This window comes from Strix aluco, chromosome 2, assembly GCF_031877795.1.
Source record: "Strix aluco isolate bStrAlu1 chromosome 2, bStrAlu1.hap1, whole genome shotgun sequence".
NCBI classification, from domain to species: Eukaryota; Metazoa; Chordata; class Aves; order Strigiformes; family Strigidae; genus Strix; species Strix aluco.
Genome location: NC_133932.1, coordinates 121,035,361 through 121,052,115, shown reverse-complemented (window position 1 = coordinate 121,052,115; position 16,755 = coordinate 121,035,361). Strand labels below are relative to the sequence as shown.

General features: G+C 38.7%; 1 protein-coding gene across 4 annotated transcripts in view; it reads left to right on the top strand.

Moving 5' to 3' along the window:
- AASDHPPT (aminoadipate-semialdehyde dehydrogenase-phosphopantetheinyl transferase) overlaps positions 1 to 11,381 on the top strand; it is a 43,017-nt gene extending 31,636 nt beyond the window's left edge. For 2 of the 4 annotated variants that reach the window (XM_074816168.1, XM_074816172.1), the window contains exon 6: positions 2,911 to 8,543. In XM_074816168.1, coding sequence (XP_074672269.1) covers positions 2,911 to 3,069 — 159 coding nt within the window. In that variant the 3' untranslated portion in view covers positions 3,070 to 8,543. Of the gene's footprint in view, positions 1 to 2,910; positions 8,544 to 9,710 lie in introns of those variants that run through there. The other 2 variants (XM_074816171.1, XM_074816170.1) reach the window with 2 other exon arrangements.
- Positions 11,382 to 16,755: the final 5,374 nt, after the last annotated feature.

Below are 16,755 nucleotides of genomic sequence, written 5' to 3'. Positions count from 1 at the left end.
TATATGTACTGCAAAAGCAGACAGTGAGGTGTACTGAAAACTGACTGAACAGTTGGGCCCAGAGGGTAGTGATCAGTGGCACAAAGTCTGGTTGGAGACCAGTAACTAGCAGTGTTTCCCAGTGGTCAAAACTGGATCCAGTCCTGTTTAACATTTTCATTAATGATCTGAATGATGGGGCAGTGTACCCTCAGCAAGTTTGCTGGTGACACAAAACTGGGAGGAAGATCTGATATAACAAGGGGTCATGCTGCCATCCAGAGAGGCCTTGACAGGCTGGAGAACTGAGCCAGTGGGAACCTCATGAAGTTCAACAAAGAAAAGTGCGAAGTCCTGCACCTGGAGAGGAACAAACCCAGGCACCAGGACATGCTGGGGGCCAGCCAGCTGGAAAGCAGCTTGGTAGAAAAGGCACTGGAGGTTCTGGTGGAACTGAATGTGAACCAGCAACATGCCCTTGCAGCAAAGAAGGCTAATGGTATCCTGGTCTCTGTTAGACAAAGTATTGGCAGCAGGTCAAGGGAGGTGATCCTTCCCCTTTTGCTCAGCACTGGTGAGGCCACATCTGGGGTGATGTGTCCAGTTCTGGGCTTCTCACTATGAGATATGGTCGTACTGGAGAGAGTCCAGCAAACGGTCACAAATATGATTAAGGGACTGAAATGACTCTTTTATGAGGAAAAGCTGAGAGGGCTGGGACTGTTGAACCTAGATAAGAGAAAGCTCTCGGCAATGTATCTAAATACCTGAAGGGAGGGTGCAGATTGGACAGAGACAGGCTCTTTTCATTGGTACCCAGTTACAGTACCAGAGGCAGTGGGAACAAGATTGCCCAGGGAGGTTGTGAAGTCTCCATCTGTGGCGATATTCAAAAGCTGTCTGGACACAGTCCTGGGCAGCTGGCTCTAGGTGGCCCTGCTTGAGCAGCAGGTTGGACCAGATGACCTCCAGAGCTCCCTTCCAATCTCAGGCATTCTGTGATTACCAGTCATCAGTATTTGCTCCCCAAGAAGTTAGCAGTACCTTAGCCTGTATCAAAAATGTGTCAGTTTGTGTGATGTACAGAATAACCCCACTGCAGAGTAACCCTGATGAATTCTATCAAATATTAAGCATTAAGAATATGTTGCTCAAGTAAATGCTGAATTTAGAAGTATCAGCTGTATTCATGTTCAATTCAAGCAGTTGTACTATTTTCTCTGCTTTCTGGAAAGGATTACACTTGCAGATAGCATACAGCAGGCTGCATAGGTAACGTGCTCAATAAAACAAACCTTTTTTCTTTGAAATGTGATTTTTCTTGAAGTGATGGAACTAACACAGGGACTGTGACACTCTCATCTCTAATATCTCAGTCTACATTTAATCTGGATTTAACGTGGGGAATTATGGGTTGATTGTGACCACTTTTATCCTTAAATAGCATGAGTTTGAGAGAAGCATGCACAACCCCAGTGACTGCTGGTATTAAAAACAGTATGAATAGACACACCTCTAGTGGAATCAATCCTTATGCTATCATCTCAAATAATCATGTCTGCTGGAGAATGAAGTAGTTTGTTTGTTGGTGTGGCTTTTCTTCCTTTTTTCTAGACTTAAACACTCATTCTATGGTATTTGCAGCATTCTCTATCTCTCATTCTTTCAGTTTTTCTGAACAGAGCTTTAAAGAAAAGCTTGCTTTTTCTGTGTGGCCTTGTCCTGGTTTGAGTGAGTGGTGGGGGTTTTTTGGTAGCAGGGGAGGGGGCTACAGCAGTGGCCCCCTGTGAGAAGCTTCTTGAAGCTCCCCTGACTCCAAGTTGGACCCACCTTTGCACCAGGACCAGGCCAATTAACTGCATCTCTGCGATAATGTATTTAAGAAGGGGAACCTGGGAGGAGGGGTAGGAATCATGAGGAGAAGTTGTGAGAACATCTGTGCAAACACCAAGGTCAGTGGAAGGAAGGAGGGGAGGAGCACTGCAGCAGAAACTCCTCTGTATCCTGTGGTGAGGTGGCAGGGCTCTCCCCAGCCACCCATGGAGGTCACTGGAGGAGCAGATACCAATTTGTGGCCTGTGGGGGGCCCCATGTCGACCCAGGTGACTCTGCCTGAAGAAGGCCGGGACCCTGTGGGAAGAAGGCCCCGCTGTTGTAGTTCAGCGCTGGGAGGATTGCAACATATGGGGGTGACCCACACGTCTGTAGGAGTGACTCATGGCAAAGAGAGTTTGTGGAGGACTGTCTTCTGTGAGAGAGGAACCTTGCTGGAACAGGGGAGGAATGCCAGAAGTTTCACCCTCCCTGAGGTGGAAGAAGCAACAGGACTGACTGCACCCCCCATTCCCTGACCCCTGTGCTGCTGGGGTGGAGGAGGTAGAGATATTGGAGAAAAGCCGAGCCCAGGGAGACGGGAGGGATGGGAGGAGTTGTTTTCAGGATGTGGTAATGCTTCTCACAGTCCTACTTTGTCTGTTAAGAGTTGTTGTTAGTGTCTGTATGAAATTTATGGTTTTTTCTTTCTTCCCCTACTAAGTCTGTCTTTTGCCTGTGCTTTAAAGCATGAGGTCATCCCTGCTTGTCCTTATCTCAAGTTCCTGAGTCTTTTGCTTTTTTCCTTCTCAGTACTGGGGGAGGAAGAGGGGAGTGAGCGGCGTCTTTGCTTATTTTCCCCTTCTCAGCACTGGGGCGAGGCAGGGAGTGGCAGTTGTGTGGTGCTCAGTTGCCCTCTGAGCTCAAACCATGGCAATCCTGCTACATGCTTCTATTAGTTACTGTATAGCCTAAAGTAGGGACAGTGACATTGGTCTTGACTGAAATATTTTCTTTCCTCTTTAGTAAGCAATGTGTAGTTTAAACTAGACAGGGAATATTGCAGGAAGAAAATTGAGATTTATTGATTCATGTAATACTAATATGTATTTTCCGTAGGTATGTTCCATGGAGCGTAACCAACCACAGTTTACATTATTGACTTTTGAAGATTTAGTTGCATCTGGTATTCCAATCACACCTGAGGATTCTGCGTGTTGGGATAATTTTTGTTCTAAGCAGGAGCATCCAGTGAAACAGAATTCCCCTTCAAGATAAGAATGTTTATATGAAAAAGAAAATTGTCATTTTTTTTATGCTGTTACTCTATGTAATTCAGAGTGTGGGAATAAGTGCACATGTGTAAATGAAACATGTTTTTCCTTATTTAAACTAACAGTCTGATTTTCACCTTTTTAAAACTGACATTCTTCATCAATATCTTAAGGAAGATGCATGTTTCCTCACTGAAGGAAGTATGAGTGAAAATTCTAATCTGGCCACTTGCTTTTTTGCTTCTCCGTGCTTGTGGTTCTTACACCTCAATAATTGCCCATGTTAGGAACAGGGAGCAGAGCTACAATAACGTTGTTGATTAGTCAAGTATTTAATACAGAAAAATGTGTTTCCATAGTTCATTTATGCTGAAGCTTAAATTATTACATTGCCCTTTCTCTTACAAAAATAATAGTTTTATTCTCAGATGAATGAATAAAGCCAGAACTGGTACAAATCTTTTTGCTGTTACTATACGGTGCAAATGTTTGTGCAACAGTTTGTATTTGTGTAGTAGCAGGCTGAAGAAGTCTGAATCTTCGTAGTCTTGGAACTACACCTGTGCAAAACTAGTTTGAGGCATGGAATTAACTTGTAAGTATTTCATATCCTTTTCACTTACAATCTTTGTTAATTAAAGCTTCCTGTATGTAATTTAGGATTTGATTTTTTAACAGTTCTTTTTGTATTTTTTCCCTCAGCAATAGATATGAGCCAAACAGCAGTTCAATTTTCCTAGTCTTGCATTTACATCTGTACTGTCCTAGACACCAAGTCATGGGGGAGGAACCAAACCAAACAAACCCTATTTACTTTTTTCCAATTAGTCTCATAACATCTGAAGACAGAATATTTTATTGTCTTGCAGTGAATTAAAATTTCTGAAGATCTGTAGACCTTGAATGAACCTTTAGAATATTTTGTATTCTTTTTCAAAACAAATCCTGTTTTGTGCCATTACCTCCCACTAATTCTTTCTAGAAGTCATAGATACAATATGGTCCATCTAAATGTAAGGAAACATACCGAACAGAATGAGTCACACTGAATGGAATGATTTTCACAACTAAAGACAGTTAATTTCTGTTCTACACTTAAACATAGATCTTCAGTGAATTTGGGCTTGTGTAAAATTTAGCTGCCCCTTGTATTCTGACTAAGGGAGAATCTACTTGAAGTGTAACCATTGAAGCCATGTCTTATTACAAAGATAAAGAAAAGGATTAGAGAGAGAAAAATATGAGTTTTACATTATTATGCAAGCTTTTGGAGTTTTGCTGTAGATAATTCTGAATTCAAATATGTTGTTAAACTTCCCTACTTCTACCAGTTCTGATTAATATTTTTGTTTCCTTTTCAATGACTCTCTCATCTTGCATGCTAATCATTATTTTTGGTGTTTTTCTTTTTTCCTCCAAAACTGCAAATCAGTGACTCTTCTCTCCAGACTCCACGGGGGTTAAATGAGATGTTCAGTAACTTCAAATCTGGAGCTAACAGAAATATAGAATAATCTATATACAAATTGTAAGTCAAGTATTCCAGACTGAGTTTTTTAAATTAAATACAACTTGTGATAAATAATTGGCACTCTGTGGAGGCCAGAAAAGGCTATTCAGTGGATGTGAAATGGTATCACTTACTGGGATAGGATATTTCTAATTGATTCAGTTGACTCAGTCTTATTCTGTTCAACCTGAAGTGTACTATAATCCCAGATGGGCAAGCACATGAAGGTGCTTAAGAGCTGAGATAACTAGAAGCATTACCAAGCTGAAAGAAAGGACTTGTTCTGCCACAGGTTTTGGAAGTCTGCAGAATAAGAAGGCCTATTCAGAGTACGAGGGGCTGAAGACTACTGAGCTCCATGGCTGTGTGCCTGTTAACTGGTCCAGTACATGCCAATCCTCACTAGTCAGTGAGGACCCCATCAATTGCAGCTGTACCAGCCAGTTTAAATTGCCAGCTTTTTTGCTGGGACAATGAAATGAACTGCAAATATGGGGTGAAATGAATAGAGAATTTTCAGATCTGGATTTCTGGGAATAAAGGAATTAATTTCATGTTAGACGTGAGTTATTTTTGCATGGTGTCGGTGTCTCAAAACAGTTTTTCCCTCATTGGAGAGTTTAAAATGAAATTAATGATATTTTTCTCTCATTGGAAAGAGTTTAAAAATGAAATTAATGAAATTATTTACAGTATAGTGCTTGCATGTAAGTAGAGGGCAAGCCAATTTTTTTTTAAATTAGAAAATTACACTTGGTTTGCTTGCTAGGAGTATGATAATTTTCAGGACTATATCGTCTAATTAGAAAGGTTACAAAAACAAAGGAGTTTGTTTTGGTTAGCGTTCTAATGGTCTAGACAGAATAATCTAGAAGATTGCGGTTCCTCACATTATGATTTTTTCCATGTCTTTGATTTACACTGAGCTATTTGAAAAATTAGGTTAGTCTTTTTTTTTTTTAATCTTAGGTAGCAATAAGGTTAGGTGATGGTAATGCCTTATGAAGAGCCACTTGAGTCAGGTTGTTTAGTTTCAGTACAAATGGACAGAATTTTTACAGATGCTTTTTTACCACTGTGAGAAAGAGTAGCTGTATAGTTATGAAATTATCGGCTAAAAGCATGGTGCTAAAAGGCCAGCAAGATACCTTGGACTCTTTATGAATGTGAATGATCCTTCTGAAAGTCATCAGAATGTTTTTCTGGGGAATCTCTGTATTGTGGAGGCACATATTGAAATAAATGTTTCTAGGATGTACAGATAAATTACTGTAATATCACAGTTCTAAGATTTTTATTTTTTTGTATTTCACCATCACACTTTCCCTGATATAAGAAATGGAGTCCTGTACCTACACATGGCCATAACGCTGGCTTCCTTACATTTCCTCAGAATGCAGTCTTCATGTCCATAGAGTGTCTCTGCCATTTTTAGAAGTACTGGTCCAGCACAGCTCCAGCTTCCCTCACTAATTCAAGTTCTTGGCCCAGTCCAGTGCAGATGAGCTGACCTTTGGCAATCTCCCATCACTTTTCTATCTGCAAGAAATTTCCCAGTTATGTCTAGAAGCCGTCTGACCTTCATGTTCCTCTCCAGAGGTCCATTCCTTTATCTGTTTTGTTTTCTATATACTGCCTTAGACGTGACCATACCACATACCTGGATCCTAGAGGGTAAGATGGTGCAAAACCAGAAGCTCTGCTCCACATGAGCCTTTCCCAGCAGGGGCTGTAGCTAGGTAGTCTTTTTCCCTATGGAACAGAATTGACCAGCCTCCCAGTTTCTCAAAGTACAGATTTAGATCTTAGATCACAATCTGATGCCTTAGACTGCAGATCAACCCAATGTTTCTGAGGAGTAACTATTAATAGCTTCTGACCTAAATATAAAAAAAAAAAAAAAGTTTTAAAAAGTTTTGATCTTCAGTGAAAGGATTACCAAAAATGAATAAATGTGGTATAGTTTGGACATATTATCATGTTTAAACCTTTATGTATCTTGCATAAAAATTAAGTGGATTAGGAACTTCATGGGATAAAACTGTGTTCAAGACAATTTGCAGCTGTGTGACAAGAGACTGGTGCCATCTGATGTGAAAATCTGTAATTTTGAAAAGTGGATCATATGAATTCACTCTTAGCCTTTCACAAAGTCTGTAAACCTATGCAAGATGTATACTGTTACTATATTATGGGATCAAATGCACTGATGTTAATCAGATGTACTCATCTTAGACAAGAAATAGTAGATGTAGCAGCAGAAATAGTGGGAATATAGTTGTAATTTATATGTTCTTGGAAACATTCAGGCAACAGCTCACCTTTAAACAGTCGTCTTTATTGCAATGTCTTAGGTAAAGCCATGATCTGCAAAGAAGATCAAGATAGGAGGGAAAAGATAGGTATTCAAGTGATCTTAGACTGTCTACTTGACAGAGCTTTACAATATTATAGTGCTACATTGAACTAAGTGTTCTTGGGCTGTATTGAGACAACCAAGTCTAAAACAGTGATTCAGACTTCCTTCCTTAACTGCTGACTAATTCTGAAACTAGCTGGACATGCTAATTTGCACTTCATGTTCCGGATAGTTTGGATTTCTCTACGCTGTATAGAAAATGTAAGCACAAAAATAAACTGCATTCTTCTCAAGAGAGCCAACATAATTTTGGTTGTTTTTTTTTTTTTCCTAAAAAGTCACTTATGATAATAGGTTATTTTCTTGTGCTGTACATACAGGTTTTTTATGGACAGATACTGTTTCTGCTAAGATTGAGTTTAATTTCTTTATTGAAATAAAAAGTAGGTTATTTTGTGTTTGTGTTCTGATTTTTGTATTGTCTATTTATGGTTCTACCTTTCTCAGTTAGTTTTGTATCTCATTTCTGTTTAGATCCAGACATAGGTGGGATTACTGAAACACTTGCCTAACACTCCTTTGTTATTTTTGAAACAAATTATGGGAACACAAAACTGTATACTCTTAGTGACATCCTTTGGATAAATTGTGAAACAAAGGTCTGGACCCTTATAAGACTAGGTGTGTTCAAGTCCTTCTTCCAGGAAAAAGAGACTCCCTGGTTTCTTTCAGCAATTTAAATTTAATAACATGCAACCTAGTTTATTGACATAACTATGACATAAAGTTGGTATATTCTGTGTAAGAGTGAATGTCTCATCGTTTGGTCTAAATGGCCATAGTGTGAGGTTTAATGCTTCTAGGAAGATACGTATTTTCAAATGCAAGGCTAAACTGTTGCACAGTGTTACACATGTAAGGAAATTTCTGAAGAATTTGGTTTGGAACTATGTTGTAGAACACAAAGGTTCTTTATGTTGTAGGAGGGGCTTATTCATACAGAAAAAGCACTTCTGCTTGCACAAGCGTTTTCTTTAAAACACTTGAAAAATTGTTTTGGATTTATAAATTATGTAAACAGTAAGAAAATGGGTTTTTCACTTGAAATGCATCTTTGATCCTCCAACATCTGGAGGTTCCTAGACACCTTTATTTCTATTTTACAAAGCAGTGAAGAAGCACTGTCATATAGCAAAGTGTTAGAGAAGCTGCCCAGTAGCCACAAATAGAAAAGTATCTGCAATAGATGTGTATAATCTGTTAGGAAATAGTTTGCATCACTACTAACACCTGAATAATTTAATACATTTTAATAAATTTTAAAGCTGCCTTTTTATGTTTTTAGTGGCTATCAACCCAATAAGAGAAGAAATGGTTTGGGGCATGGTGGATACTAAAAATGAAAGTCTGAAATTAGCACTTTGTTGTTTCTTGGCTGCTAGGAATCTTACTGAGTAGTAAGCCTGTCTGTGTCAGCCTATAACCTGCTGATCAAATTTGTTTCTGAAAAGTGGCTATATTTTCCTTATGCTGAGGAGAATTCTGAAGGAGTTTTTACCTTTTAATTAAAGTTGTAATCATCTGAATAAAGAATTTTAAGTCATTTGTTTGTAGATGTGTTCAATGGAAGTGCACTCTCTACTAATCTGCCACAAAAAAACAGTATAGGTCCTACTGAAGGCAAGGATTTTTTTTTTTTTTTTTTGAAGTTCCAAGCTTAGAAATGCTGTATGTTAAGTGTACTTAAAAGGTTTGCCAGACTGCTTGTCAGATATGTCCTGGGGATTTAGGGGTGCCTATTGAACATCCTGAGCAGGCTTAGGGTGGGAGGCTAACACCAAGGTTCCCAGCGTAAGTAAGATGCAATGCCAGACCTAGATGCAATACCAAAACTTGGAAGGACTGATGGAGCTCTGGTAAATGGTAACATTCTTATGAATGGCAAAGCTCTAAAAGGGTTGGGTGGTGTTTTTTTCGGGTTCGTATTTTAGGTTTTGATAGCTATGTTGTAGATGTTTAAATGTCTCACTTTGGATTTGGTTATTACCCCATTAAGTTATTCAGGCATTTAAGTCTAGTCAATATTCCACAAAGGCACTGAGATTTTGATTGCGTTAGGATTTGAGGACTTAGCGTCGTGTCATTGCTGTTGGCAAACTTGCATTTTTGTAAAACCTGAATAAGCTGGTACATCCATTTCATCCTGTTTCTGTGTGTGTCGGTATGCCTTGTGCTGTGCCCTTGGTTCCACAGGACCTCTAACACATCTTCATGAGGTACCTTTTGCTGCAGCAGCTTTTAATAGGCTAATCCCAGCATGCTGAAAATTACTTCTGGCAGGTTGTTGTCCCTGAGCTTACAAGAAAATGTGTTGGTGTCATTACCAAAAAGTGGTGCAATGTTTCTATTGTAAATTAATGGAAAATAGGAGTAAAAGAATTATATGTTAATACCTTAATGTTTTACTGTAAATAATAAGGGGAAATAAATGTAAAAGACAAGTTGAAAGTATATTAATGCTAGCTTTTAACTCACAAAGAGAAGTTCCTAGTTCTGCTTTGCTCTAAGGTCTCAAAGCAGTGGCAATTATTTCAATCCTTATATTTGGGTTTCTTTTTTTTCCCCTCAAGGTTAAATAGTAGTATCCATATTACACACTTTAAAAGTTCCTGTTAAGATTTTCCAACTATCGAGTGAGTTTCTCTTGTCACAGTAGTTTAATGTCTCCAGCCTTGGTTCAGTTCTAAAAAATTGCTTTCCTTTAATCTTGAAATAGGCTGAAGTTCACTCAAGTAGCCAGTCACATCCATTTTATCCATAGGAATCTCTGATCAGAGGCAGAAAGTAAGGTAATGCTTCCGTCCCATGAATTTACTAACAGCTGTTATCACCAATGTTTGAAGCTTTTGCCGTATCAATGTACTGCTGGTTTTGGCTTTAAGGCATCCTAATAACCCATGAAGAAGGGAAGTGCAAAAAGACTATCAAAAATATAACTGATCTTTATAAATATGATTACAGATTTTATATATCACTGCATGATACATATTGCATGCTGTATATGTATTATATAATAATTTAATGTATTATATATTTATACATGTAGACCCATATATATACATACACTATTACAGTATCTTATCTTTCAATTAAGGATAGGCCTGTGTTTTCATCTGCATTATGTATAGGCATAAGTACCTATATGTAGTTAAAAAAATGCATGCGTTATTTTTCATCGTAGAGTGGTGTTTGATATATTTCAATGATTGCCTATTAAAATTACTTTTAAGTTTGCATTTGAAACAGCACACAGGCAAAAATCTGAAAACACTACCTTGAAAATATTTTCCTTTTGAAGTGGATGTTCTGTATTTTCTCAGCTTCAGCAGCATAGTTTTCTGCAATTTATCACTGCTGCCATCAGATGAGTGGATTCTCAGCCCGTGTATCAGCTGAGTGTACAATGAGCTCCTCATCCTCATTGAGAGCTTGGTACAGTGAACTGCTTATTCCGTGAGGTGACTGGTCTCTGTAAGAGAAATGGAATTTTCCTGCGTGTATTAAGTTCAAACAGTGCCTACTGAATAGAGTAATATTCTCAGCAAGCAGCGTTTACTACATACATAAAAGCATTTTGCTAATCTTGTGACAGTTACATGATCTACAATTAATTAGCTACCTGTACTACGTTAGGAAAATGGATCGGATTAATTTTGTATAGTAAAATTGTGTGTGGGTAAAGGTTGTACTTCAGTTGTGTACTTGCATATTCCATAATTAAAATTCTCATGTGAGTGAAAATAGCATATTGCAGAGAAACTGATCTTTCTGATATCATTGTTTCTGCCTAATTGCTTGTTAGGATGTTTAGATGATTGGCCTTGTTAATTTGGAATGTTTTCCCTAAAGTGCAGAAGGATATTTATTTGCATTTAAACTGGGGCAGTCAGTCAGCTCCTACTTGCAGAAATCATTGTTATCTCTCAGTCACCTTTCAGGAGAGAGAATAGCAAACTGCTCATTACAGTGGAAGCACATTGGTTTCAGGTGGCTTGGGTAAAGTCAGATATGCTGGCCGTAGTGCTATGTAACATTGGTCATGTAAATGCCTTTAAGAAATCAGAAAATAAGTTTACCTTCTGAGATGAGTCTTCAGTTAAAAGAGGGAAGAAAGTAATGTCAGATGAAAGAAACAATTTGTCCCAGAGTAAAGGTCTGTTGAAGTAGTGAAGAAACTTTGTATGTGTCAGGAATTTTAAAACATATCTGATTTATTTATGAAAGTCAATTTGGGGACTTCTGAAACAATGTGATAGAATGATTATGTTTTTTAGTTTGTTTTTTTCTGGCATGACAGCAGTTTGAGAGCAGCATTGATTGAGTTGTTGAGTTTGTATAAACAGGCTTTTAAAAGGGAAATAAAAATGCAGTTGCATTAAAATTTAAATGTGTTAATGCAGATATATCTTTTTCAGCCATACAATGTGTTTTAACTCATTTGTTCTCAGACTGCAGTTCATCACTGACGGACGTATCAGAGCGTCACTACAAATATGTAACATGTACACACACACACATATGTATACATTTTATAAATATGATCTACCTATAATCAGCTTTAAAAAAACTAGAAACCAGCCCCATCTTTATTAACTCAGTAACCAGGAAGTGTAAGAAAAGAGCTTCAAGAGCAAGTAATACAAATGGTACAAATATATTTGGCTGATGCAAGAGACTATTTAAACTCTGGCAGTGGGGAATTTGAAAACAGTGCCTTCAACACGTAGGAGAAGGAGCAGATTAAGACAAATTTTTTAATTTGTTGGAAGCTTTTATTAAAAGTAAATGAATTAAAAAATGTGAAATGGAGTGAATATAGTTAAATATCTATTTTTTTCCTGTGTCATTTAACAACTGGTACTTTGGTTAAGGGAAGTTAACACAGAAACCCAAGAAACAAGACTGCATTGAATTTATTTTGCTTTAGCCTATAGCTCTTAAGAGCCTTTCTAGTTCAAAATCCAGAGTGACAGAGGATAACCTGTGGTATCTTTACAGTATATGGTTGAAATATGTTTGAGATTCTAACAGATCTTCAAGAGTCCAGATGCAACTGTTTCAGGAAAAACATTTTTCTGAAAAAAGCTCTTGACATTGTGGGTTGGCACGTAGCAAAACACCTGTAAATTAGAAAATCTGGTGAGCATATCACAGCCAAATAACTACTGTGTCCTGCTTTGAAGAGGTGATTTCATGGTCTTAGTATAAGGCGTGCTATCAGAAATGCTGCTCCACCACTTAAATGGTGCTTCTCCACCACTTAGCAGTACAGGTCCTGTCGGACTTACACAAACTTGCTCTTGGTGTGTGTAAAAGAGCAGTATTTGTAAATGAATGATCAAGAGCATAATTTTTTAAAAAAATCTGAATCTAAACTCCTGTGAACTCTTCCATCCTGAGATGCTGAGGATGGATGGCTGTTAGCTTTTATATGCCTGCTGAAGATGATTCCCTGGCTCTAAGGAATCTTTTCAACCGCAGGGCACCAAGTCAGATGGTTGTCCATTACAGTACACAGGGCTTCCCTCCTGGGCTTCAGGAAGGTCTCTGAGAGCTCCGATTAGCCAGGGAAAATTGGTAAGGGAAGTGAGGCAGGCCAAGGACTGTAAACCACTCTAGTATCTGAGCTGGCATCAAACAAGACTTTGGAAGAAGAAGCTTTACTTCTTAGGGTAAGTACAAGGGCAGCTAAAACCTGATTATCTGTAGAGCAGTTTATAGTGTGATTTTTGTGATGAAAACCATTGTTCTAAGATTCACAGAACCTCAATTAGAAATGGTACAGGACAATGGCACAGCTGGGATGTAAGAATTAAGGAGTCTTCCAATTCTGGTCATAAAATATTTTCTTCCATGCCTCCAGTTTCCAAAGTGTAACATTTCTGTATCTCTAACATACATTTTCTTGTGATCTTATATATGGATTTTTGTTTATGTTTTAGGTCTAAAATGGCCTTGCTTCTATTTTAATCAAGAAAGGGCATGTGGTTAAGTTTTAACTGGATACCCACTAATATAAAAGTGTCATTTAGAATTAGTTTCTGCCTGTTGGCTGTATTTCTGTGCAACATAATAAAATCACTTCTGATGCCTGTGTTTCCCCTCTGTCTGCATATCGTCAGCTGAATCTGCAAGGCCCTTCCGAGAAGGAAACTGTCTCCCAGTACTTCATAAAATGGAGGCCTGGTCTCAGCTGGAGCCTCTTTGCATTACTCTTACACAAATAATACAGGAATAATTGAATCCCACCGATGACAAACCTAATAATCCAACAGCAGCTCCTTCAAACTCAGAAGATGCTGTTCTTGTATGTGGGGGATGATCATGAGTCATTGTGCTGATAGAAGACAGACTTGGCTGTTTGCTGATACACTAGAGATGGGCATAGATCTTGGGTGGGTCCTCTGAGTGCAGACACTGTTAGACTCTTCCACCTTGGCCTGTAGCATTTCTCTGTCTAACCTATAGGTGGTTTTCAGTTGAAATTTCTAGCTGATTTCATGTCTGCCTGCTCCTCCATTTGAGTTAATAAGTCTGTAATAGAGTTACAGAATATCTCTGCCAGTAATGTTTATACAGCAGGCAGTATGCCAAAGGCTTGACAGTATCATAAATAAATGTGAGTGTGTGTATGTATGAACTAAAAGATAATTCAGTTGTGCTTAGGGTATATGGCCTCTGTTTACCATGTTTTCCTGCTTAACCTACAACTTGGCCAGAATATTTTTATCTTCTGCAGGTCAAGGTCTTTTTTTGTGATGCTTATTAAATCCTAAGCCAGTTCACAAATACTGTATAGTCAAAGCACACTCTTCTAGCATTCTTCTTCTCCTGTTCATGTTCTTTTACACCTTCCAGCTTAATATTCCTCTAGGGGGAACTGAGTCTGAGTCCCTCTTGCAGTGGAGATTGTCCTTCCCTTTTCTGAAACACCACTCAGTGCAATGGACTCCCATTTTGCACAAGTGTAATTGTATACCTGCAATGTGAATCTCTGGATATTTTTTTCCCCACTTTTATCATTCCCTTTTCTCCTTCTCAGTTCCTTTTTTCCTCCTGATACACTTTCATCTTCTCCAGTCTAAAGCCCCTTCTATGTTTCCTGATAGAATAAATCCACATTTTACTTCCCATGTTGCTCCCTCCTCCTCTTCTTTTCTGCTACATAGCCTTAGATCTCACACTGCCATGTGCTAGCTACAGAGGTGGGGAAGGCACATCCAGTTAGACTGGCTCAGGCTACCCTGTGACACTGTTTTCAGGAGTACACTCATCCAGTTTCCTGCAGAGATGATGCCCACTCTTTTTGAACAGCAGAGTCACAGTAGGGTTCTACTTTGTCATTACATTACATTACATTACATACATTAAAGATCTTTACCGTATCCTTGTGAGGCAGGACCTGACATAATGACACAAGAAAAGTGTCTGGTTTTGTGCTACATGGGTCTCACTGGCATTGTTTTCCCTTTTACATGGGACCTTCAGCAAGTCATCAATGTATGTTTTCTCACTTGTGAAATGGGGTGATACATTTCTATTATCTAGTGGGTTGCCTTGTTTAGTGCTTCAAAGCCCTTGGATTCAAGCTTTTACAGAGATGAAAAATGCTGAAAAATTATTACTCCAGTTTGGTCTATGAGTTTTGGAAACACATCAATGGATTTTGGAGGCTTTAGTGTTCAAGCAAAAGTCAGCATAATCCACTGTGAAGGTTCCTGAGTGCATCCACACATGCTTACTGCCAGCAGAACAGCTTTCAGCTACAGACTATGCCTGAATGGATTTAGATGCCAGCCTACAGCTTTCTTTACCTCTAGCAGCCCAGGTAGAACCAAGGAGTCAACTACACAGCTACTGTGAGCCCTACAGCTCTGCCTCTTCTTTGGACCTTTCAGGCAGGTCTCCTTGTGTCCAGTTCTTACAATTAGCTGTGAACAAATAAGGCAGTTCCTGGGTTTGATAGACATTTATAACTGTAACTTCTGTCACCAGACAACGTTGAAGCCAGTCTTGCACTGAATCAATTAAAAATGTTCAAATTATCAGTTTGATGGAAATGGTGAAATCACACACAAGAGTTATGCCTCCTCATTGAGATGGTTGATACTAGCTGAAAGACTGCATAAAAATGTACCCCACCAAAACACTTCAAAAAATAGGTACCTCAACAGTGTGGTAACTCAAAAAAGTGACAAGTTTCCCAAGGTATGTGTGAACAGTCTGATTGCAACTGGAGCTTTTGATGAGATCATTTCACGTAAGGGGTGCATAAAGTGTAATTTTTATTCTTAAGAGGGTTTATTTTTATTCTTAAGGTATCTTGAAATTTGTCAGGACAGAATAATTTCTCAGAGGTATCAAAACGTAGTAGATAGCTATGGGCCACACTACTAAGCTGTAGTACTCGGATAAATGTTCATCTAATGTGACAAATAGTTTTATGTTAGCTTAATGCTTTCAAAGATTGTTTTCTATTGTAATTGCTTATCAATGATTTCTGTTATACAACACAGAAACAAAAACAGTGGCTAGCTTAATTATGCATAAAAAAGTAAAATACTTATGTTTTTATTATTTTCTACAGTAAAGAATGTTTTCTGTTACTTCCCCATGAGAGTATTCTCCCCAATAAATATAAACTTAGCCTTTGTTTCTCTTCCATCTTTGTCCAACAGAATTATTAGGTCCAAATCACTCATTATGTCATCTGTGATAGAGGATTTTGTATCTGGATATTGACCGTCTGGCAACTGACTTACATTGGACAATGAACAAAGCTGTAATCAAAGCAGAATTTAAAAGATTATTTCTAACTTCAAAAGCCACAGTCTCTTGACATATAACCAGCTTGCTACTTCTCTTCCACTGGATGTGTAAAATCTGCATGGACATCATAAGCAATGAAAAAGGTTATGATTGTGGGAATGGGCATGAAGCAATCTAGAAGAATAACTTTGAGGTGTTTCATTATCAGCCATTTCAATGGGTCTTAAAAATCTTGGAGCAGCTTCAGAAAGATCTCAGGAGCTATGCTCCTCAGACCTGTCATGTCCAAAAGCTGGATGTATGAGCCTGTGAAGGGAATCTACAACCCAGAAGCAGCTGTCTGAATTACCTTTACATTGAGCAGTGTAGGTTATGTACTTTAAATTATGTTCTCAATAGCAGACATTTTTGGGCTGAGACGAACATAAACTGAAAAAAGAAGCAATATCTTCTCACCCCTGCAGGATGGACAACAGGGCAATGTATCAGCTGGAATTCCAGCATTGTGGGTGACAAAGCCCAACAGGCAGAGACCCTAGAGCTCTTTTGCCTGCAACCATTTGACAAATGGGAGCAGTAGAAGCAAGACAGAACATCCCAGGGCATGCTGGGCATGCACTGAATCTCGTTAACTCTTTTAGTTAATTGGATAGTGGTTTCAAAATTCTGTATTATGTTAATTTTTTTAATTCTTAATGTTATGTTTGACTAGGGAAGGAAGATGTAATAAGGTCCGCCTTTACTGAGCTCTATCGAGTGCACCCTCAGTAAGTTTGCAGATGACACCAAGTTGGGTGGGAGTGTTGATCTGCTCGAGGGTGGGGAAGCTCTGCAGAGAGATCTGGACAGGCTGGAGCGATGGGCTAAGGCCAACTGTAGGAGTTTCAATAAGGCCAAATGCCGGGTGCTGCACTTGGGCCACAATAACCCCCAGCAGCACTACAGGCTTGGGGAGGAGTGGCTGGAGAGCTGCCAGTCAGAGAGGGACCTGG